Here is a 22,311-nt window from a genome sequence, read left to right on the forward strand (position 1 = left end):
TTCTCTGGTGCATTCAAAATGCCGTTTATCTTTGTAGTGAAGTATACACAGTCTTTTAATTACAGTTACCGAATTCAGTACTTTCATTGGGACCAACCAAATTCCGTCGGTACTATCGGATATCAATAAACGTATAATCAAACAGTGCCATATTTCAATGCCTTTGTTGCTCATGACGTTTACATTTGAAAACTGCCTCAAGGTAATGTAATTTTAAACTTAATTTTCAATGCCAATAAAGCAAGTATGCCTGTTTAAAAAAGACTTGAATGTAAATTAAGACTGTATTTTTCCGAAATATGCCATCTGGCTTTGCCATATACATACTACTGCTGAGCATTAGCATTTTTCATGGGAATTTCAACATCTCCAAATCCGATAATGAAAACTAAGATGCACGGTGCCATCAAACAGCAAGTGTGTAATAGGTACAATACTTACAGTAGAAACACATTTTAGGGCGCAACATAGGACACACCTGGCACATTCAACTTAATAACATAGACTGCTTCCTAGCTAGACAAAACACCATTGCCTATACACTACTGACATCTAACATCGTCAAATGCCAACTGCTTGTCTGCTATGTAATACTTGCAAAGGAGACTCAGGAATCTAATAAGAAACCAATATATAACAACGAGACAGCAAAGTTATCATAATCAGCTCATTTTAAATGTTACATTAAAAAAATAATTTGATCATTAAACAATTATTGTTAAGGGGCTATATTATGATTTAGCCTATCCCAGCTGCATTCGGACGGAAGGCGGGGTTCACACTGGACAAGTCACCGTATGGCAAGGCCAACAGAGTCATTAATTATAAATGCAATATTTGAATAGCCATAGAGCATAAAAAAAAACGTTTTATAACATTACGAGAGCCCTCTGGACATGACACTGTGTAATACAATTTAATAATGCTTCCTCAGACTGATCCAATTAGTGGCCACGATACTGAACAGGGCGTTCTGATTGGTTTGGTCTCCTGCAGTGGCCAATTATTCTGTGGTATTGATATTTTTCGTACATTTAGCCATTTGTATCCTTGAAGATGTTTATCAAGACCATTTTTTTTTTTTAACTGTGATGTTGTGAAGGTGCAATATTTAAAGTGGGATGTGGCCAGTGACGACTGTATAGTCAGTCACCTTTTAGGCACATTGTATTTGGCTAAATTTTCAAAAGCCTTATCACCTATATGCGTTCTTTATCACTTGTGGGTCTTCAATACTGTTTAATGTTGTGTGCTGAGCCAACTGCCCCAAGTGGACAAATGGATAAATGAACACAACTGCAATACATGTAGAGCTGTCATGAGGATGTTCCAGTGACTAACATCAATTAAAAGTCAGCGTTTTAAGACGTATAAACCTTTTTGGTTGTTGTTTTTTGAATATTAGTACACACTTATGCCTTACTTGTGTGCGAGTTCTGTGACTCGCCAGGTTGCAGCAGGGCGTAGCAAACCCCACACCCGTCGTGAAGTATCAGCAATGTTGATTGAATGTCTGAGAGCTCACCTTCAGCTTGGCTTGGTGTAACCTCAGACACGCTGCTGATCGTCCTTGAGCGTGGACTTGGTATCAGGTTTAGGGTCTTGTTCGTGTTGTGTTGGCTAGCTTTAGCCGCAGTGGTGCTAATGAGTTGGGATGTCCTTTCCCAGTGGAGTAGGAGGAGGCGTCTATGATATCGATGACAGCTGCTCTTGTTCTGGCTGGGGTTTTTTTTGTCTGGGTTTTAATCCGTGGAAGTGGATACAACTTTGCGAGTAGGGGCGCTCGTCTCGTTAAGGTCTTTCCCCTCAGGTGGTCTGCGCAGTTGTAGCTCGTTAAGTCAGTAAGGTCTCCAAGGAGCTTTTTCTTCACTGCCAGGTCAGCCATACAGTCAGGTGTTAGTGAGGGTTTCTGGTTGACCTCCAGAAGCTGACATCCGGCAGGATATCAAAGCCGAGCAGTTCCGTGCGGTTGTGGCATGCGGGGCTAGAGGGGGTGATAGTAAGCAGAGTAAGGGTGATGATATTGTTGATCCTCTGCCAGAGGAGAAGCTCGTTGACATCCTGACTGTGGAGGAAGTGGCGGAACTTACCCAGGGTCCACTTGCAGCCTCGGCCCACCCACCCGCTCATTGGGGGCGTGGTAGAAGGGTCCCAGCTTGTTGATGCTGGATTTGGTGAGGTGGACGTAGGGGATACTCAGGGAGGTCAGGGTGTACTTCTCTGTGGCAAAGCGCACCAGTCCCTCCTGGTAAATGTACACGGTGAGCGGATGGAAGCTCTTTACGCACACATAGATCCTCAGGTCAAACTTGTAGCCCGAGATTAGCAGAGGCTCGCTTATGTACTTCTGCACAACCACGGCACAGTCGTTGGTAGAATGACCATGTATATATTATCATCATAACTTTATGCTTAAGGGCCGTTGATATAAATTGTCAATTGTGCTGAAGTGATATTTTTGTATCTATGCAAGCTGGCAATCCAAAAGATTGCCAGTTGTCTTTATCAGTGTTGTGTCTAGACTCGTCCTGCTGACAGCCATTGCCGAACACCGCCGCGACGCAGACAGAGCAGAGACAAGGCAATATGACCTGCGTCAACTAATTTTAATTTATTCTATAATCATGTATAGTGTCTAACTGGAGTTGTCGAGATTACCCCCTTCCCTCAGCGACAGCGACAGTGATGTTATAGGGACATTCCTAATAACTAGAGGAGGCGCGCGGGCTTGACTTTTAGAACGTAGTTTGGATCTGTAACTAGAATACAGCCCAAAACATGTGTCCTCTTGAGCCAAATTGAACTCTGTCTCTGCATGATTCCTTGCTTCTTGTCTCTTGTCTGATTATTAGATGTCATCAGTGTTTGAACGTGACAGTCGTACAGGAGATTCCGCATCTTTTCAAAGATGAAGATTCCTCTGCTTCTGGATAGGTCCACTGGCTTACAGATCCAGTAGCAAGAAGGACTTCCTCTGAGACTCTTGTATTACTCAGCCAGGAGCGAGTGAAGTTGTCGGGTAGGATTAAGGCTTTCGGATTGAAATCATAGAGTGACGATCCGAAGGTTGCTCTCATTGTCTTCAGGTTATGCTGAAGACAACCCATATTAAATAATCAGATCAGATCATTAGTTGTCTTCCATCCTTTCTTTTTCTCCAGATGTCGAAGTAGACATACAAAAGGAAAATGTGACCTTTCGTGTGACCTACTCAGTGGCTTAGTGGTTAGAGTGTCCGCCCTGAGATCGGTAGTTCAAACCCTGGCCGAGTCATACCAAAGACTATAAAAAAATGGGACCCATTGCCTCCCTGCTTGGAATTGGGGGTTAAATCACCATAAATGATTACCGGGCGCGGCACCGCTGCTGCCCACTGCTGCTGCCCACTGCTGCCCACTGCTCCCCTCACTTCCCAGGGGGTGATCAATGGGATGGGTCAAATGCAGAGGACAAATTTCACCACACCTAGTGAGTGTGTGACAATCATGGGTACTTTAACTTTAACTTAACGCCAACAATTTGGGGATGGTGATTGAGGCGCTGCCACGGCCTCAGGTCAAGTTAGGGAACTCAGAGCGCTGCCATGCAGTGGAAGTTCCAGTCTTCCTGCTCCCATCGCCTGTCATGATATTCTTCCCATCCCCACTCCAGAAGGACCCCTCTGAGTAGCTCAGGGCCTGCGTCATGCAATCTGAATACCATAGCAGCCGCCAAGCAGCAGCAGCAGCAACAGGATCTTCATTATGATGATGATGATGTGAGGCGGTGAATGTTTGACATAGTGAAATTGAGAAGGCAAAAAGAAAGAACACCTGACACTACTCTGCTTATAAGTACGCATCCAAGGATCGTGATTACACTTAACGCTGCCGTCCAGTATACATACACTTGCTCAAAGCCACTGTTGCTGAATGGTGTGCATCATATAACATCAACCTTTCCCTTAAACGCCACACTGTGTGTAGAGCGTTGATGAAAACGTGATACCCCCAAACTCATGCCTAGTTCCTAAGAACAAAAACATCATGGAACCTATAGCAAAGCACTGGATGAACCAGATTATTTGCTTGGTCAAAATGTGACATTTGGGAGATTGTCTGGCCTGCTGCACGGCTCCTTTAAGTGAACAATGAAAACGAATTAGCAGCAATGACAGCCATTCTGGATTTTGCACTGCAATAAATAAGAACATATTGCCTAAGGAGTTCATGTAAGACAAATAGACCAATTGAAGGCTCAGGAAATTTTGGAAATTCATTTATTTTTTAAAGAGTAAACCAGTAATATTGAACTTATTGAGCTTGTGAATAAAGTCAAAGCAGTTGAGAACCACTGAACAAGATAATCATTGTAATGTCTTAAAACATACTTGACCCAGCTTGGTGCATTACTTTAACTTTAACTCATAAACTCCTGAGTGACGCATATCAAAACATTTTGCAGTGGTTGTTATGATGTGACAGTCATGTGACTACTCTGGAATATGACTTCCAAATTCGGCTTCACGGTGGCTGAGGGGTTGGTGCGTCTGCCTCACAATACGAAGGTCCTGAGTAGTCAGGGTTCAATTCCGGGCTCGGGATCTTTCTGTGTGGAGTTTGCATGTCCTCCCCGTGAATGCGTGAGTTCCCTCCGGGTACTCCGGCTTCCTCCCACTTCCAAAGACATGCACCTGGGGATACGTTGATTGGCAACACTAAATTGGCCTCCAGTGTGTGAATGTGAGTGTGAATGTTTGTCTATCTGTGTTGACCCTGCGATGAGGTGGCGACTTGTTCAGGGTGTACCCCGCCTTCCGCCTGATTGTAGCTGAGATAGGCAACAGCGCCCCCTGAGACCCCAAAGGGAATAAGCGGTAGAAAATAGATGGATGGATGGACTTCCAAATTCACAAAAGCCTTTTTTTTGCTATTTAAAAAACATATTCACCTTCTATTGCTTCAATAGAATTAACTACAGTGCTACTTCAGTATGATAGTTTAATTGATTCTGTGACAAACTCTACTGTATTGGGAAACAGCCTTGCCCATTGAAATACATTTTTGTGCTTGGCCCACCAAAACATCACAATTTTAACATGTAACAACCCTCTTAGAAAAATGAGTTTTTAGATGAGAAATATGTGGAAACCAATAGAATATAATGTAGTACTAACAACTATAGTAGTTTTATGATGTAATGTAATGATGTACAGCATATAACATCAGAGAGCGGACTTCTATGGTATCTCCTTTACTGTCAAACATACCATCAGCTTCTCCATATTTTAAAGTATAAATGTCCATGGTTTAGATATTTTAACATTTGCTCGCGTTGACTCATCCAGCTTCAGTAGGGTGCAGACAATGATATAATTCATTTGCTTCACCAAGTAGTTAATGATGCTCGGTCATGTTTTTTTGATGATCTCTATTTCAATGATCGGCTTCTTCTCAGCACTGTCCATCACACACTTTCTTCCTATCCATCGTTGGAAAAAACAGTTAAGTCGATCTCTAGCTATAATGCTATTGCTCGCAAGTTAGGATGTTTGGTCAGATCTCACATAGTTCACTGCGACATTTGCTACACCAACTAGCGGTGGAGAGCCTCGAAACATGAATAATTCAGCTTTATTTTGGGTTATGTTCTTTTAAGGTACATTTGCGGTATTAGGCTAAAATTCAAACCATATATTTACCTTAAACACCCAATGTAACACAGTATATACAGTTGTGGTTAAAAGTTACACTTGTGAATAACAAACTGTCATGGCTGTCTTGAGTTTCCAATAATTTCTAAAACTCTTATTTTTGTGTGGTGGAGAGATTGGAGCACAAACTTGTTGGTCACAAAAAACATTCATGAAGTTTGGTTCTTTTATGAATTTATTATGGGTCTACTAAAAATAAGACCAAATCTGCTGGGTCGAAAGAATACACACATCAATGTTCATATTTGGTTACATGTCCCTTGGCAAATTTCACTGCAATAAGGCGCTTTTGGTAGCCATCCACAAGCTTTTGCTTGAATTTTTGACCACTCTTGACAAAATTGGTGCAGTTCAGCTAAAATAGTTGGTTTTCTGACATGGACTTGTTTCTTCAGCAATCTCAAATTTTTTGTCATGTGACATCACATAGACAAAGATAAGACATTCTGGAGAAAAGTGTTCTGTGGTCAGATGAAACAATTGAGCTGTTTGGCCACAATACCCAGCAATATGTTTGGAGGAGAAAAGGTGAAGTCTGTAATCCCAGGAACACCATACCTACCGTCAAGCATGATGGTGGTAGTATTATGCTCTGGGTCTGTTTTGCTGCCAAAGGAACTAGTGCTTTACAGGGTGTAAATGGGACAATCAAAAAGGAGGATTACCTCCAAATTCTTCAGGACAACCTAAAATTATGAGCCCGGAAGTTGGGTCTTGGGCACAGTTTTAGTGTGTTTGGGGTCATTTTTCTTCTGGAACACCAGGAAAATGACCCCAAACACATGTCAAAAGTGGTAAAGGAATGGTTGAATCTGGCTAGAATTAATGTCTTAGAATGGCCTTCCAAAATTCCTGACTTAAACACCATTGAAAACATGTGGACAATGCTGAAAAAACAAGTCCATGTCAGAAAACCAACAAATTCAGTTGAACTGCACCAATTTTGTCAAGAGTGGTCAAAATTCCAACCAGAAGCTCCTTTTTGTGGTGAAACTTGCCAAGGAACATGCAACCAAATAACATTGCTGTATGCATACTTTTAACCCAGCAGATTGACACCAAGTATGTGCTCCAATCACTATCACAAAAAAAAAAATAGCTGTATAAATTGGAAATTCAAGACAGCCATGACATTATGTCCTTCACAAGTGTATGTAAACTTTTGACCAGTATGTTAGACATTCGAAAATATTTTAAAAATCATGTTTGTGGCATATCCCACTCCACTTTCGTTTATGCACAAATGAGTCTGATCTGTTAGGGTGAAAAAGGACAACCTACATTAATGAAGCTTTTTTTTTTTTTTTTTAAAAGAAATTGGGTTAATATTGACTAAATGAGACTTCATTTTGTAAGTTTCTTTTAAGACTGCATTGATGGAGTACAATATGTTTATTCTTTATTTTGCAACAAGTTCACACAATGTCAAAAAAGCAAAACAAGATCTCTGGTGATTGATTGCTGCATGAAGTCTTCATGCATCAAGGTTTGCCCGGTCATTATTCCTTTCCTATGCAAGTATAAAATGGACATAGTGTATAAAAACAATACCAGCGACACCTTCCATGGGCACTGTAAATATAAGCAATTACCACAGCGGTAGAGCGTGTTGAGCCTCAGAGCATCCAGCTTGCTGAGGTGAGTCCTCTGACCTAAGTGGATGGAGCTTTGCTTGGGCACCAGTGTCGGGCCTCTACCTGAACTGAAGAAATATCTAACGGGAAAAAAAAAGAAAAAAAAAAGAGAATGACTATCTAATGCAATGGTTTCCAAAGTGTAGCCTCACACTCCATGATCTCGCAATATTCCTTACACAACAGTTTTACATATTACAATGAATCTCATGTGAAAATTATAGAAAGTTTTATTCTATTTATCTTTTTATATCGCCAAGAGAATATTCTACAAAACAGATACAATGCAAGTCTGATTTTCAAATGAGGGAAACAATTTCCCCGCTTGCTTTACTTTAGCCTAGTATGCAAAATTGTTGCTAAGACATTTGAGTACATTTGTTCTAAAGCCTCAGGTAATGGTTGGAACTAGTTTCTAGAAAAAAACAACTTCAGAAGTTAATTTTTTAGGTTATTAATTTACAAATAAAAAATTTCAAAAATGCAGCGACTTCTATCTGTGTTTGACACATTTTAATATTTGAGCCTACATCTTTGTTAAACGTGACACATTCTTCATGTTTTGGCTAGAAAGCATTTCTGAATTGCAGTGAATTTGAATTCCAATTCAAAATTCATCAAATCAATTGAAATTTTTTAAATTTACAATTTTACACAAGCCGAGAACAATGTGCTACCCCAGCATTAAGCAAACTTTTGTATTGCTTACTTCCCGTAGTGCATGATGGACCCAACATCGTATGGAATGTCAAATGTTCTCCCTTTTTTAATCTTGAAGTATTCTTTCTTTCCTGCAAAAAAGAACATGTTTCATTTTGTGTTTCAAACTCAAGACATCCTTTTTCACAAATACAGTATCTGCTATTCCCAATGGTTACCGTGAATACACTGGAATTTACTGTATGATCCAGATGAGTTCTCGTTTTGCGGCACGATGCCAGCATTTTGGCCCCAGTGCCCTATAGTCCCAGGACACTCATGGCACACTCATGGCGCTGACACATTTAAGTTCAGGATGCATAAGCATGTTTATCTTAAAACATTTTTTTTAAAAATGGACCCACTTGGGATGATGTTCCTCCACTGCACAGTGATGTGCTCGTCGCGGTCCTCACGGGTGTGTTCGTGGTGCAGACCCAGCGCGTGCATGACCTCATGGCACAGATTCCCCACGCTGCACGACTCAGAGAAATACAACTTCTGTTCTCCTCCTCTGCACCCGACAAATGATGCACACCTGCTTGGACACAAGTGAGCGTTTACGATTTGCAGTTGGATCGTCTGTTCTCAGTTTTCCACCCTGAGGCCAACATAGACCTAATTGGTACAAAGACCCAAAAATGTGCTCAGCAACATCACCCTCTGCCATTCTTGAACCTGATGTAGCTCATCTCATTTTCGTGCTCCTTGAAGCGAATACAGGTAACATCAGAAATCATCTTAAGGGCCCTAAGAATGTCTGCCTTTCGAGACTCTGCAAGAGAAAAAAGTTCAACAGCTGTAATGCGCTCTAAAAAAAGCTATAAACAGATTTGAGATGGACCCACTCAGCTCACGACTGATGACATAAGGCATTGTGGCATCCTGCCACACACTTCTCACTGCGTTTCTGTCCTCCTGGGGTTTAACACACATTCAAGTGAGTAGATTGGAACCTTTTGCACATCCAACAAGATGAAATTACCTACCTGCATCAAAATGTCTCCTTCTTCGACCCTCATGTCATCATTGAGACCTGTGCCATGCGGTCAAGTTTACAAATGACAAACTTCTTTGTCCATAGTACAAATTCACCACGTATACCTTCTAAAGTTTCTGCACTGTGTTGCTCTTTCCGTGGATCTACAACATAGGGTTTCAATCACAATTTTAGAGACACACTTCAAAGTGATGTGAAAAAACAAAACAAAAAAAAACTGTGCAAACCTTGGAGAGTTACTGCATTTTGTGTTGCATTCACAGACATCCCTGAAACAACAACGGTCAAGATTCTTAGCAAGTTCCTTGATTTTTTTTTTTTATTTTTTTTTTTAAATGGTAAATTAGGACTGTCAAAAATAAGTCAATTATAAATCTATAACTCTATATATGGAGAGAGCTATAGAGAGCTTAAAGGCCTACTGAAACCCACTACTACCCACCACGCAGTCTGAGTTTATATATCAATGATGAAATATCAACATTGCAACACATGTCAATATGGCCTTTTTAGTTTACTAAATTGCAATTTTAAATTTCCCGGGAGTTTCTTCTTGAAAACGTTGCGTAATGATGACGTGTACGCGTGACGTCACGGACTGTTAGGAAATATGAGCGCTGCACACACAGCTAAAAATCGTCTGCTTTAATCGCATAACTACACAGTATTTTGGAGATCTGTGTTGCTGAATCTTTTGCAATTGTTTCAATCAATATTGGAAAAGTCAAAGTAGAAAGAGGGAGTTGGGAAGCTTTAGCCTTTAGCCACACAAACACATGGTGATTCCTTGTTTAAATTTCCCAGAGGTGAAACTTTACTATGGATCACAGCGGTCAAGCAACATGGATCCCGACCGAATGTCAACCAGCAGCTTTCGGTGAGGAAAACGTGGTAAAAAGTCACATTTTACCGGAGATCAGCTGAGATCAACTGAGCTTGCGCCGTCCATAAAGCTGCCGCCGACTTCCCTGAGACACTGGCGTCAAGACACCCGTGGACACACACACCTCCGAATATCAGGTACTGTTAAACTCACTAAAACACTAGCAACATAATAGAAAGATAAGGGATTTCCCAGAATTATCCTAGTAAATGTGTCCAAAAACATCTGAATTTTTCCCAATGCAATCGCGTTTTTTTTTAAACTTTTTTTTTTTCTAGTCCGTCGCTATCAATATCCTCAAACACGAATCTTTCATCCTCGCTCAAATTGATGGGGAAATTGTCGTTTCCTCGGTCCGAATAGCTCTTTTTGTGTGACGCTCCCATTAAAAACAATGTGAAGATGTGAGGAGCCATCAACATGTGACGTCATCGTCTACGACTTCCGGTAAAGGCAAGGCTTTTTTGTTAGCGACCAAAAGTTGCAAACTTTATCACTGGCTGTACGATCTCAGTCATCCTCTTTGCGCTCGCCATGAACATGCTGGTGAAGTCTGCGGAAGTTCAGTGCAGAGGTCCCCTCTCCAGGTCTGGAGTCCGGCAGCCACCCATCCGAGCCTTCATGGACGACCTGACAGTGACCACTACATCAGTCACAGGTTGCAGGTGGATCTTGAATGGCCTTCAGGAGGTGATTTCCTGGGCTCGCATGAAGTCGAGGGCCCTAGTGCTAAAGAAAGGAAAGGTTACTGGCAAGTTCTGCTTCTCACTTGGCACCACCAAAATACCATCACTCACCGAGGAACCTGTGAAGAGCTTGGGAAAGGTGTTTAATTGCAGCCTGAGAGACGCAGCCTCCACAAGATCAACCAACCAAGACCTGGAGACCTGGCTGACCATGGTGGATAAGTCTGGCCTTCCTGGCAAGTTCAAGGCCTGGATTTACCAGCACGGGATTCTCCCTCGGATCCTCTGGCCCCTCATGGTGTACGAAGTCCCCATTTCAACGGTGGAAGGCTTTGAGATGAGGGTCAGTAGGTTCCTGCGCAGGTGGCTAGGACTGCCGCGAAGCCTGAGCAGCATTGCTCTATACGGGCATAACAACAAACTGAAGCTCCCCATCAGCAGCCTGAGCGAGGAGTTCATGGTGACACGGTCCAGGGAGCTCCTACAGTACCGGGAGTCCAGTGACCCAAAGGTTGCACAGGCTGGGATTAAAGTCAGGACGGGGCGGAAGTGGAGAGCTGTCGAGGCTGTGGATGTTGCAGAGGCAAGGCTACGGCAAAAGGTTTTGGTGGGAGCAGTGGCGCAGGGGAGATCTGGCTTAGGTAGCAGAAGAACACCTCGCTATGATAAGGCGCAGGGGAAAGAGAAGAGGTCACTGATCCTCGAGGAAGTGCGAGCAGCAGTTGAGGAAAGGCGAGCCTGCCAGATGGCAGGAATGCGGCAACAGGGCGCCTGGACGAGATGGGAACAAGCATCAGAGCGTAAGGTCACATGGACCGAGCTCTGGAAAGCTGAACCCCATCGAATAAAGTTCTTGATCCAGGCGGTCTACGATGTGCTGCCAAGTCCATCCAACCTCTTCACCTGGGGAAAGGTGGAGACACCAGGGTGCCCCCTCTGCCAGAGGAGAGGAACCTTGGAGCACATCCTAAGCTGTTGTCCAAAAGCGCTGGGTGAAGGGCGGTACCGCTGGCGACATGACCAGGTCCTGAAGGCCATAGCTGATGCCATCTGCAGGGGAGTCAGTCACAGCAAGAGCCTCCGCCCAGTGAAGAGTACTGCTTTCATCAGAGCTGGGGAGAAGTCAACACCGGCTGCCCGGAACACCTCGTCTGGTCTGTTGGCAACAGCACGCGACTGGGAGCTGTCAGTTGATCTGGGAAAACAGTTGAAGTTCCCTGACGTGGTTGCTAAAACAACACTAAGGCCAGATATTGTGCTCACCTCAGTGGCCTCCAAGCAGGTAATCCTCTTGGAGCTCAGTGCCTTGGGAGGACCGTATGGAGGAGGCCAATGAGAGGAAGAGCGCAAAGTACTCTCAGCTTGTGGAGGAGTGTCGGAGCAATGGGTGGCGAGCGATGTGCCGGCCTGTTGAAGAGGGATGTCGAGGGTTTGTGGGCAAATCTCTCTGCAGGGCCTACAGAATGCTTGGCATCACAGGGGCCAGCCAGCAAAGGGCCATGAAGTTGGTCACAGATGCAGCAGAAGTGGCATCAAGGTGGCTGTGGATCAGGAGGGGAGAGGCGTGGCATGTAGGGCAGTAGCGCTACCAGGACACAGGCTGGGGCCTGATCAACCCTGGCTGGGTCGCCTAGGGGAGGGGGCCTGATTGTTGAAAGACCCGAAACCCCCTGTGATCCTAGGTTACATCACTGAGGATGTGTCCAGTTGCACTCTTGGTGTATTTAAAAGCTAAATCTTTTCAGCAAAAATATGGCAATATCGTGACATGATCAAGTATGACACATAGAATGGACCTGCTATCCACGCTTGAATAAGAAAATCTAATTTCAGTAGGCCTTTAATCACGCATTCATTTTGACTGCACATGCCCCTTTACCGGGTTTGTTTTTTTAATGATTGAAACTTTTATTAGTAGATTCCACAGTTCGATACATATACCGTACAATTGACCACTAAACGGTAACACCCGAATACGTTTTTCAATGGTTCATGTTATAGTCTGTCATAAGGTCAATGCGTAACTTAGTGCAAAGATGAGTGAAGAGACTAAGACATGCGTGCTACCGGACAAATCACATTTCAAAATAAACCTTAGTGGGACTTTGATAAAACTGTTAGCAAGTTTTGAGCAAATAAATTACTTGCATTTGAGTAAAATATAAAAAAAAAAAGTTCCTGGATGATATTCTAACAATAAAATTGCATTCCTTTCCAAAATGTGGGCTCTTTTTAGGTTATTTTGAACTATGCCAGAAAGTAAAAACTTGTGATTAAACATGATTAAGCAAAGTTCAAAAGTGTAATTAATCTGACTCAAAAAAACAATTTGACAGCACTATAGTTTAAACATGTCTTTAGCAATACTCACGTTCTGGTTGTGACAGCATAGCCTCTGCTGTAAGATTGCCTCAATAAAAAAACTATTTGCATGTCTATTCTGCAAATGTAATCGTGCAATAGGCTACTATAAAATCTTTGCAACTGACCTGTGGCAGGGCTAATGGTCACATAGTGGCTCTGATTACCTGCAGACACGGCACTGACTGAAACACAAATAAATAATCAAGGTAATGAAACATTTGATTAATTTAATCGAGCAGATTGTTTGTACCTGATAGCACGCACACACAGAGCAGCAGCAACATGTTTGTTCCAGAATCTTTCCTCACACGGTCACCAGGTGAAGCCATTTTAAGTCATTAGAGCTTTTTTCCCAGTGCATTGTCGCCATGCAATTTTATATATAACTTATAAAATAAATTAGCCATAACACATCTTTGCTGGCTTTAAATTTTTTTCTAAATGTTGTAATACATTTATTTGGCAGATGCATGATAATGACAACTAAAAGAAGAAATTAGGCCATGTCGGAGCAGCTGCGTCTTTTTGTTTACACTAGAGGTCACTAGAGAGCCGGTGAGTTCAGAATTTGACACTTCCTCCTCAACATATGGTGCGTTCCAGATACTGGGAAATAAGATACGGGCTGTGTTGTTTTTTCATTGGGGTTTGAAAAAAAATCCGATTTGTCTGGACCACATCATTATCGTTCACTTTAGTAAAAACGTACAGTGCTCACGTTACGCTTATTTTCAACTTCATTGGTCAATCTGATTGTCCAAAGAGAAACATGTTTTATTTGTGGTGATTAATTTGACGCTAAAATGTCAACTCGTGAGCCACGTGACAAAAACAGTAACTCGTAGTTGCCAGAGTGCCCCAATGTCTGTGAAGGCATCGCGGTTCAGCAACATGACAGTCATGTGACGTAGAGTCATGTGGCGCAGTCACTTCCTACCAATTCTCTCGAACGCTGCAACACGATTCAGTTCTATTATGTCGTCCTAGTGGACTCCTTTACAGAACATCCAGACTAATCAAGCATGTTTTTACCCAACCAAGGCCGGCATCGTTCGCCCCTGGGGCCGCTGCTATGCTACGCGGCGTATGTGGGATATTTGCTGGTCTGGTCCGGAGCGGCGGCGACAAGCCTGTGGTACCAGGACCTCTGCAGGTACAAACACAGCTCCTGTGCAAACAAACAACCCCCAACCTAGCTTTTAATTTCCATCTAATAAGGACCACCTTTGTATGAATTAACTTATTATTAAATATAATTATTTCAACGGATCATGCGCCCGCGCCTTTTGACATTCAAAGGTCTCGTGAACATGAGTCAGCCATTGTATTTTTCGCCTTGATAACTTTTTATTAATAACCTCCTCGGATCCTTTTGGTCCTTGTGACAATGTCTCCGTGTTAACCCTCCAACGCTGTTTTGGTGTTATTCTTCTATTTAACGGCAATGAAATGTCATTTATTTAGTATTCTGTGATCAAGCTAAAGCAGCTACAGCTAGCTTAAGCTGTCATGGTATTTTTCATCGACTGTTACCTTTCAAAGTGTTTATCTGCTTTTTTTTTAGCTGCTCCAGCAAATATTGACACATCATATGATTATAAACTCAACTGTTCCGTAGAAGATCATTATGAATTATTAGAACGTGATAAAGCATGCTCGCAGGCATTTATGATATTTAGTGATAAGTAACTTTACATTTTTTTAGTTGTAATCTGTGTTAAGTAACTTTTTTCATATGGAATAATTTGTCACAATGAGTTTTTTAAGTGCTTAAAAGTGCTTCTGGTCTGTTTATAAAAATAATTTACATTATGACTTCCTTGTAAACCTTTATTTCCATCCATCCATTTCCTACCGCTTGTCCCTTTCGGGGTACACACTGGACAAGTCGCCACCTCTTCACAGGGCCAACACAGATAGACAGACAAAATTCACACTCATATTTACACACTAGGGCCAATTAAGTGTTGCAAATCAACGTATCCCCAGGTGCATGTCTTTGGAGGCGGGAGGAAGCCGGAGTACCCGGAGGGAACCCACGCCGTCACGTGGAGAACATGCAAACGCCACACAAAATGATCCCAAACGCAGGATCGAACCTTTTCATTCTTAAAAAAAAATGCATTGTTCTTGGATTTTTTTATTCCATCCATCCATTTTCTACTGCTTATTCCCTTGGGGGTCGCGGGGGGGCTGGAGCCTGTCTCAGCAACAATCAGGCGGAAGGAGGGGTGCACCCTGGACAAGTCGCTACCTCATCGCAGGGCCAACACAGATTGACAGACAACCTTCACACTAACATTCACACACTAGGGCCAATTTAGTGTTGCCAATCAACCTATCCCCAGGTGCATGTCTTTGGAGGTGGGAGGAAGCTGGAGTACCCGGAGGGAACCCACGCCGTCACGTGGAGAACATGCAAACTCCACACAGAAAGATCCCAAGCGCAGAATCAAACCTTTTCTTTCTTAAAACAAATGCATTAGCTTATTTGTTCTTGGATTTTTTATACCATTCATCCACCCAGTTTCTACTGCTTATTCCCTTCAGGGTTGTGGGGGGCGCTGGATCCTATCTCAGCAACAATCAGGTGGAAGGAGGGGTGCACCCTGGACAAGTCGCTACTTCATCGCAGGGCCAACACAGATAGACAGACAACATGCACACTCACATTCACACACTAGGGCCAATTTAGTGTTGCCAATCAACCTATCCCCAGGTGCATGTCTTTGGAGGTGGGAGGAAGCCGGAGTACCCGGAGGGAACCCACGCCGTCACGGGGAGGACATGCAAACGCCACACAGAAAGATCCCAAGCGCAGGATCAAACCTTTTCATTCTAAAAACGAATGCATTATCTTCATTGTCCTTAGATTTTTTTTTTTATTCATCTATCATAAAAAATATTTTTTTTAAAGTAAACTATCAGACTGTTTTTGGTAAAGTGTCAAAATGAGGATTTACAAAATGCTAATGTAGTTTAGCAAAGGCCTTGGAAAGCTTGAGGCATTTCTGTCAACTCACAAAATTTTGAATAGAATAATGTTACACTGAAATAGATTAATGGTATTGTTAACGTTTAGGGGGCAGAGGGGTTAGTGGAGGGGTAGGGAACCTATGGCTCTAGATCCAGATGTGGCTCTTTTGATGACTGCATCTGGCTCTCAGATAAATTCAAGCTGACATTGCTTAATACGATAAGTAATGAATAATTCCACTGGTAATCACAATGTTTAAATAACCTTCAAAATATAAAACATTCTCATGCATTTTAATCCATTCATCTGTTTTCTACCGCATTTGTTCAAGAAATAACAAGTTATTAAAAATAATGAGAGACTTATTATACTCTACAAATGTTGGTTTTACTTAAAAAATGCACGCATTTAGTTGTATTCAGTGTTAAAAAAATATGATATGGCTCTCACGGAAATACATTTTAAAATATTTGGTTTTCATGGCTCTCTGAGACAAAAAGGTTCCCGACCCCTGGGTTAGTGCGTCTGCCTCACAACACAAGGGTCCTGGGTTTGAGGCAGTGTGGAGTTTGCATGTTCTCCCCGGGACTGTGTGGGTTCCCTCTTGGTAGTCTGGCTTTCTCCTACCTCCAAAGACATGCACCTGGGGATTAGTTGATTGGCAACACTAAAATTGGCCCAAGTGTGTGAATGTGAGAGTGAATGTTGTCTGTCTATCTGTGATGGCCCTGTGATGAGGTGGCGACTTGTCCAGGGGGTACCCTGCCTACAGCCCGAATGCAGCTGAGATAGGCTCCAGCGACCCCCCGCTACCCTGAAAGGGACAAGTGGTAGGAAATTGATGGATGGAATTAAGGTCCCTGGATTATGATGCAACACATACACTGCTGTGAATATTTGTCTTTGGGGTGAAAGTTCAGGATGAAGTTTGAACTTTAAATGCACGATAACTTTTATAGGTGGAATTAAATTCACAAAGTTGTCTGTTGATTCATGAACGGACCAATAACTTTCTTGGTTCAATTAGAGCTGGTATTTAAACAGTCCGTCTCTTCATGCTTTACATATTTTGTGTCACCAGTACGTTGATACAGAAACACTGGAAGAATCAATAAAGGCATACTGTATGAAATGTATTGGTCCATTCATGAATCACACACTTGTTGTGAATTTGGCCGTTCAGCTCCTTGTTCGAGAACAACAATTTGTGCAAAAAGTATTTAAACATTGAATGGGTGGGCATTTAAAAGTTTAGAAACTGTTTCGTCATTGAGTAATGCACATTTTCTGTCAAGTGCATGGTCTCTCTCCACCTTCTTGACTTGACTCCTTATTTTGCAGCTACAAATGGGAGGCCATCGACCTGGATAATAAAATAAGCTATACTCTCAAGCTGTGTGATTCCTCCCCATCCACCATGTGCGGTGAAGGCACAGCCGTCTGCGCCCATGACCTGACCAGCAACATTTACCAATCTGTTGGTAAGTCTTGTTCTATATTCTGTTCCTCGTAATCATCCATCCATGCTAACATTTTATTGTCTTGTGACATGAATTGCTTTATGCGTGCGACTTCGCCCTCAGGTCTCATGACTGCCACACAGCAGAAAACCGTTTAGTCGCACTCTGGGCCAACAAAAACACACAGAAGGGTTGTATTGTTGTGGAGCCGCCGATTAAAGAACAGTCATTTTGACGACATCATTGCAGAATCAGCAAGTCAGTTAAATCACAGGTCATTGAATGGATCAATCAACGAGTAGCAATAAAATGTAGTTTCAAACCTGTTGTTTTACAGAGCTGGAAAACATTTACAAGTTTATTTGTAAGTCTGACTAAAGATAAGATGAGCCTCATTATGCAGGCAAAGCAGTTGTGCCGTACATGCTGCTTTCACATTAGTGGGCCACTGTATTATGTAACACGTTTTATGATCACAGCAGCAAAATAAATGCGAAACCTCTCATGGGCTTAAACAAGCTGATCAACCTTTTCCGTAAAAGGTGTCTGTTTTACCCTTTAAATTATGATTTATAGGACAAAAGTTCACTCAAAGGTAGTGACAAGGTCTGCCTGACTGCGCTATAATGGTGTTGCAAACATAGCGTCATTAGTTTGATTCTTGCACAGAAGTAGCCACTACAACTCATCCTTTTCGACCAATGTTGTTTTTTAAATAATAATAATATTCATTTTTGATTGACAATGCTGCCAGACAGGCATTCATTTAATATTTTACAATGCGTCTGATAACTGTTTCCAATATTTTGGTTGTTTTACTATCAATATGAGGGAAATGTGGATTGGTTGATTCTGCAGATTTGTTCCTACTGCCTTCTCACAATCACATTGACATGATAATACATGGCAGCAGGTTCCAGATAGAATTTTTTTAAAGGGCAGAGGCTCAGCTGGATGTGAGAGGATGGATGTTATTTTTGAATATAATTCATCCACATAGGGAGAACAGCATATAATCTGATATCTTTAAGAAGGAAAAAAAATAGTGCTACTTGCTGGTTTGGAGAATTGTTTCCTTACCCTATATCAGGGGTGCTTAAACTTTACTGGGGGGCTGCAAGACGGCTGCATGCAAACTTTGTGTGTGTGTGTGTGTGTGTGTGTGTGTGTGTGTGTGTATATATATATATATATATATATATATATATATATATATATATAAAACCCCGTTTCCATATGAGTTGGGAAATTGTGTTAGATGTGAATATAAACGGAATACAATGATTTGCATATAATTTTCAACCCATATTCAATTGAATGCACTACAAAGACAATATATTTGATGTTCAAAGTAATCAACTTTATTTTTTTTGCAAATAATAATTAACTTAGAATTTCTTGGCTGCAACACGTGCCACAGTAGTTGGGAAAGGGCATGTTCAACACTTTGTTAAATAACTTAGATATATATACTTATATCGGGCTTCTCTAAACACTCAAAGTGCTCACAGAGAAGTGGGACTCAACAAACTGTGTTACATCACCTTTTCTTTTAACAACACTCAGTAAACGTTTGGGAACTGAGGAAACTAATTGTTGAAGCTTTGAAAGTGGAATTATTTCCCATTCGTGTTTTATGTAGAGCTTCAGTTGTTCAAGAGTCCGGGGTCTCCGCTGTCGTATTTTACGCTTCATAATGCGCCACACATTTTCGATGGGAGACAGGTCTAGACTGCAGGCGGGCCAGGAAAGTACCCGCACTCTTTTACTACGAAGCCACGCTGTTGTAACATATGGCTTGGTATTTTCTTGCTGAAATAAGCAGTGGTGTCCATGATAATGTTGCTTGGATGACAACATATGTTGCTCCAAAACCTGTATGGACCATTCAACATTAATGGTGCCTTCACAGATGTGTAAGTTACCCATGACCTGGGCACTAATACACCCCCATACCATCACAGATGCTGGCTTTTGAATTGTGTGCCTATAACAATCCGCATGGTTATTTTCCTCTTCGTTCCGGGGTACACCAGGTCCACAGTTTCCAAATAAAATTTGAAATGTGGACTCGTCAGACCACAGAACACTTTTCCACTGTGCATCAGTCCATCTTAGATGAGCTCCGGCCCTGCGAAGCCGGCGGATTTTCTGGGTGTTGTTGTAAATGGATCTGGCTTTGCATAGTAGACTTTTAACTTGCACTTACAGATGTAGCGACCAACTATAGTTACTAACAGTGGTTTTATGAAGTGTTCCTGAGCCCAGGTCGTGACATCTTCTACACACTGATGTCGGTTTTTGATGCAGTACCGCCTGAGGGATCAATGGTCCGTCATATCATCGCTTACGTGAAGTGATTTTGCCAGATTCTCTGAACCTTTTGATGATTTTACGGAAAGTAAATGGTAAAATCCCTAACATCCTTGCAATTGCTCGTTGATAAATGTTGTTCTAAAACTGTTAGACAATTTGCTTACAAAATGGTCACCCTCGCCCCATCCTTGTTTGTGAATTACTGAGCATTTCATGGAAGCTGCTTTTATACCCAATCATGGCACCCACCTGTTCCCAATTAGCCTGCCCACCTATGGGATGTTCCAAATAAGTGTTTGATGAGCATTCCTCAACTTTATCAGTACTTATTGCCACCTTTCCCAACTTCTTTGTCACGTGTTGCTGGCATCAAATTCTAAAGTTAACAATTATTTGCACAAAAAAAAAATGCTTATCAGTTTGAACATCAAACATGTTGTCTTTGTGGCATATTCAACTCAATATGGGTTAAAAATGATTTGCAAATCATTGTATTCCGTTTCTATTTACATCCAACACAATTTCCCAACTCATATGGAAACGGGGTTTGTATATTGTGTGTGTATATAGTATAAATATGTATGTATGTATGTATATATGTATATATATATATATATATATATATGTGTATATATATCTATATATATATATATGTATGTATGTATATATATATATATGTGTATATATATATATATGTATGTATGTATATATGTGTATATATATATATATATATGTATCTATGTATATGTGTATATATATATATGTATGTATGTATATGTGTGTATATATATATATATGTATGTATATATATATATGTATATGTGTGTATATATATATATATATATGTATATATATATATATATATATATGTATATATATATGTATATATATGTATGTATGTATATGCGTATATATATATATATATATGTATGTATATATATATATATAATATATTATATATATATATATATATATATATATATATATATATATATATATATAATGTATTGTGCGGATGGTGTTCTGCTGACCTCAACTGCGGATGTTGTGGATAGGTGGAAGGAATACTTCGAAGACCTCCTCAATCCCACCAACACGTCTTCCTATGAAGAAGCAATGCCTGGGGAGTCTGTGGTGGACTCTCCTATTTCTGGGGCTGAGGTCGCTGAGGTAGTTAAAAAGCTCCTCGGTGGCAAGGCCCCAGGGGTGGACGAGATCCGCCCAGAGTTCCTTAAGGCTCTGGATGCTGTGGAGGCTGTCTTGGTTGACAAGACTTTGCAGCATTGCGTGGACATCGGGAGCGGTACCTCTGGATTGGCAGACCGGGGTAGTGGTTCCTCTCTTTAAGAAGGGGGACCGGAGGGTGTGTTCCAACTATCGTGGGGTCACACTCCTCAGCCTTCCCGGTAAGGTGGATTCAGGGGTACTGGAGAGGAGGCAACGCCGGATAGTCGAACCTCGGATTCAGGAGGAACAGTGTGGTTTTCGTCCTGGTCGTGGAACTGTGGACCAGCTTTATACTCTCGGCAGGGTTCTTGAGGGTGCATGGGAGTTTGCCCAACCAGTCTACATGTGCTTTGTGGACTTGGAGAAGGCATTCGACCGTGTCCCTCGGGAAGTCCTGTGGGGAGTGCTCAGAGAGTATGGGGTATCGGACTGTCTTATTGTGGCGGTCCGCTCCCTGTACGATCAGTGCCAGAGCTTGGTCCGCATTGCCGGCAGTAAGTCGAACACATTTCCAGTGAGGGTTGGACTCCGCCAAGGCTGTCCTTTGTCACCGATTCTGTTCATAACTTTTATGGACAGAATTTCAAGGCGCAGTCAAGGCGTTGAGGGGTTCCGGTTTGGTAACCGCAGGATTAGGTCTCTGCTTTTTGCAGATGATGTGGTCCTGATGGCTTCATCTGACCGGGATCTTCAGCTCTCGCTGGATCGGTTCGCAGCCGAGTGTGAAGCGACCGGAATGAGAATAAGCACCTCCAAGTCCGAGTCCATGGTTCTCGCCCGGAAAAGGGTGGAATGCCATCTCCGGGTTGGGGAGGAGACCCTGCCCCAAGTCGAGGAGTTCAAGTACCTAGGAGTCTTGTTCACGAGTGAGGGAAGAGTGGATCGTGAGATCAACAGGCGGATCTGTGCGGCGTCTTCAGTAATGCGGACGTTGTACCGATCCGTTGTGGTGAAGAAGGAGCTGAGCCGGAAGGCAAATCTCTCAATTTACCGGTCGATCTACGTTCCCATCCTCACCTATGGTCATGAGCTTTGGGTCATGACCGAAAGGATAAGATCACGGGTACAAGCGGCCGAAATGAGTTTCCTCCGCCGTGTGGCGGGGCTCTCCCTTAGAGATAGGGTGAGAAGCTCTGCCATCCGGGAGGAACTCAAAGTAAAACCGCTGCTCCTTCACATCGAGAGGAGCCAGATGAGGTGGTTCGGGCATCTGGTCAGGATGCCACCCGAACGCCTCCCTAGGGAGGTGTTTAGGGCACGTCCAACCGTTAGGAGGCCACGGGGAAGACCCAGGACACGTTGGGAAGACTATGTCTCCCGGCTGGCCTGGGAACGCCTCGGGATCCCCCGGGAAGAGCTAGACGAAGTGGCTG

General features: G+C 42.4%; 3 protein-coding genes and 1 long non-coding RNA gene across 5 annotated transcripts in view; 1 reads left to right on the forward strand and 3 right to left on the reverse strand.

The window, feature by feature from the left end:
- Positions 1 to 1,896: 1,896 nt before the first annotated feature.
- Positions 1,897 to 3,702, reverse strand: ttll2 (tubulin tyrosine ligase-like family, member 2). The gene is given in 5 exon segments (XM_061902160.1): positions 1,897 to 2,118; positions 2,120 to 2,370; positions 2,883 to 2,976; positions 2,979 to 3,092; positions 3,583 to 3,702. Coding segments are annotated over 5 exon segments (801 nt in total).
- A 3,363-nt stretch (positions 3,703 to 7,065) lies between these two features.
- LOC133553066 (hatching enzyme 1.2-like) lies at positions 7,066 to 13,373 on the reverse strand. 2 transcript variants are annotated; one of them, XM_061900857.1, is made up of 12 exons: positions 13,209 to 13,373; positions 13,084 to 13,140; positions 12,966 to 12,992; positions 9,253 to 9,294; positions 9,130 to 9,168; positions 9,015 to 9,061; positions 8,874 to 8,943; positions 8,686 to 8,800; positions 8,391 to 8,563; positions 8,036 to 8,117; positions 7,285 to 7,406; positions 7,066 to 7,202 (listed from the first exon to the last, which is right to left on the reverse strand). In XM_061900857.1, the coding sequence occupies exons 1-12, from the start codon at positions 13,285 to 13,287 to the stop codon at positions 7,192 to 7,194; spliced, it is 864 nt and encodes a 287-aa protein (XP_061756841.1). In that variant the 5' UTR covers positions 13,288 to 13,373; the 3' UTR covers positions 7,066 to 7,191. The 2 variants fall into 2 exon arrangements, with proteins under 2 accessions (XP_061756841.1, XP_061756842.1); XM_061900858.1 differs by lacking the exon at positions 12,966 to 12,992 and having other exon boundaries at positions 13,209 to 13,365.
- On the reverse strand, positions 9,307 to 12,953 carry LOC133553067 (uncharacterized). The gene is made up of 3 exons (XR_009806834.1): positions 11,858 to 12,953; positions 10,706 to 11,789; positions 9,307 to 10,637 (listed from the first exon to the last, which is right to left on the reverse strand). It is a non-coding gene; the product is annotated as an uncharacterized LOC133553067 (long non-coding RNA).
- A 473-nt stretch (positions 13,374 to 13,846) lies between the features above and the next one.
- igf2r (insulin-like growth factor 2 receptor) overlaps positions 13,847 to 22,311 on the forward strand; it is a 50,237-nt gene continuing 41,772 nt past the window's right edge. Inside the window, exons 1-2 of the mRNA XM_061900852.1 lie at positions 13,847 to 14,111; positions 17,277 to 17,416. Of these exons, the coding sequence (XP_061756836.1) occupies positions 13,981 to 14,111; positions 17,277 to 17,416 (271 nt within the window). The 5' untranslated portion in view covers positions 13,847 to 13,980. The remainder of the gene's footprint in view (positions 14,112 to 17,276; positions 17,417 to 22,311) is intronic.

Source organism: Nerophis ophidion, linkage group LG05 (assembly GCF_033978795.1).
Source record: "Nerophis ophidion isolate RoL-2023_Sa linkage group LG05, RoL_Noph_v1.0, whole genome shotgun sequence".
NCBI lineage: Eukaryota > Metazoa > Chordata > Actinopteri > Syngnathiformes > Syngnathidae > Nerophis > Nerophis ophidion.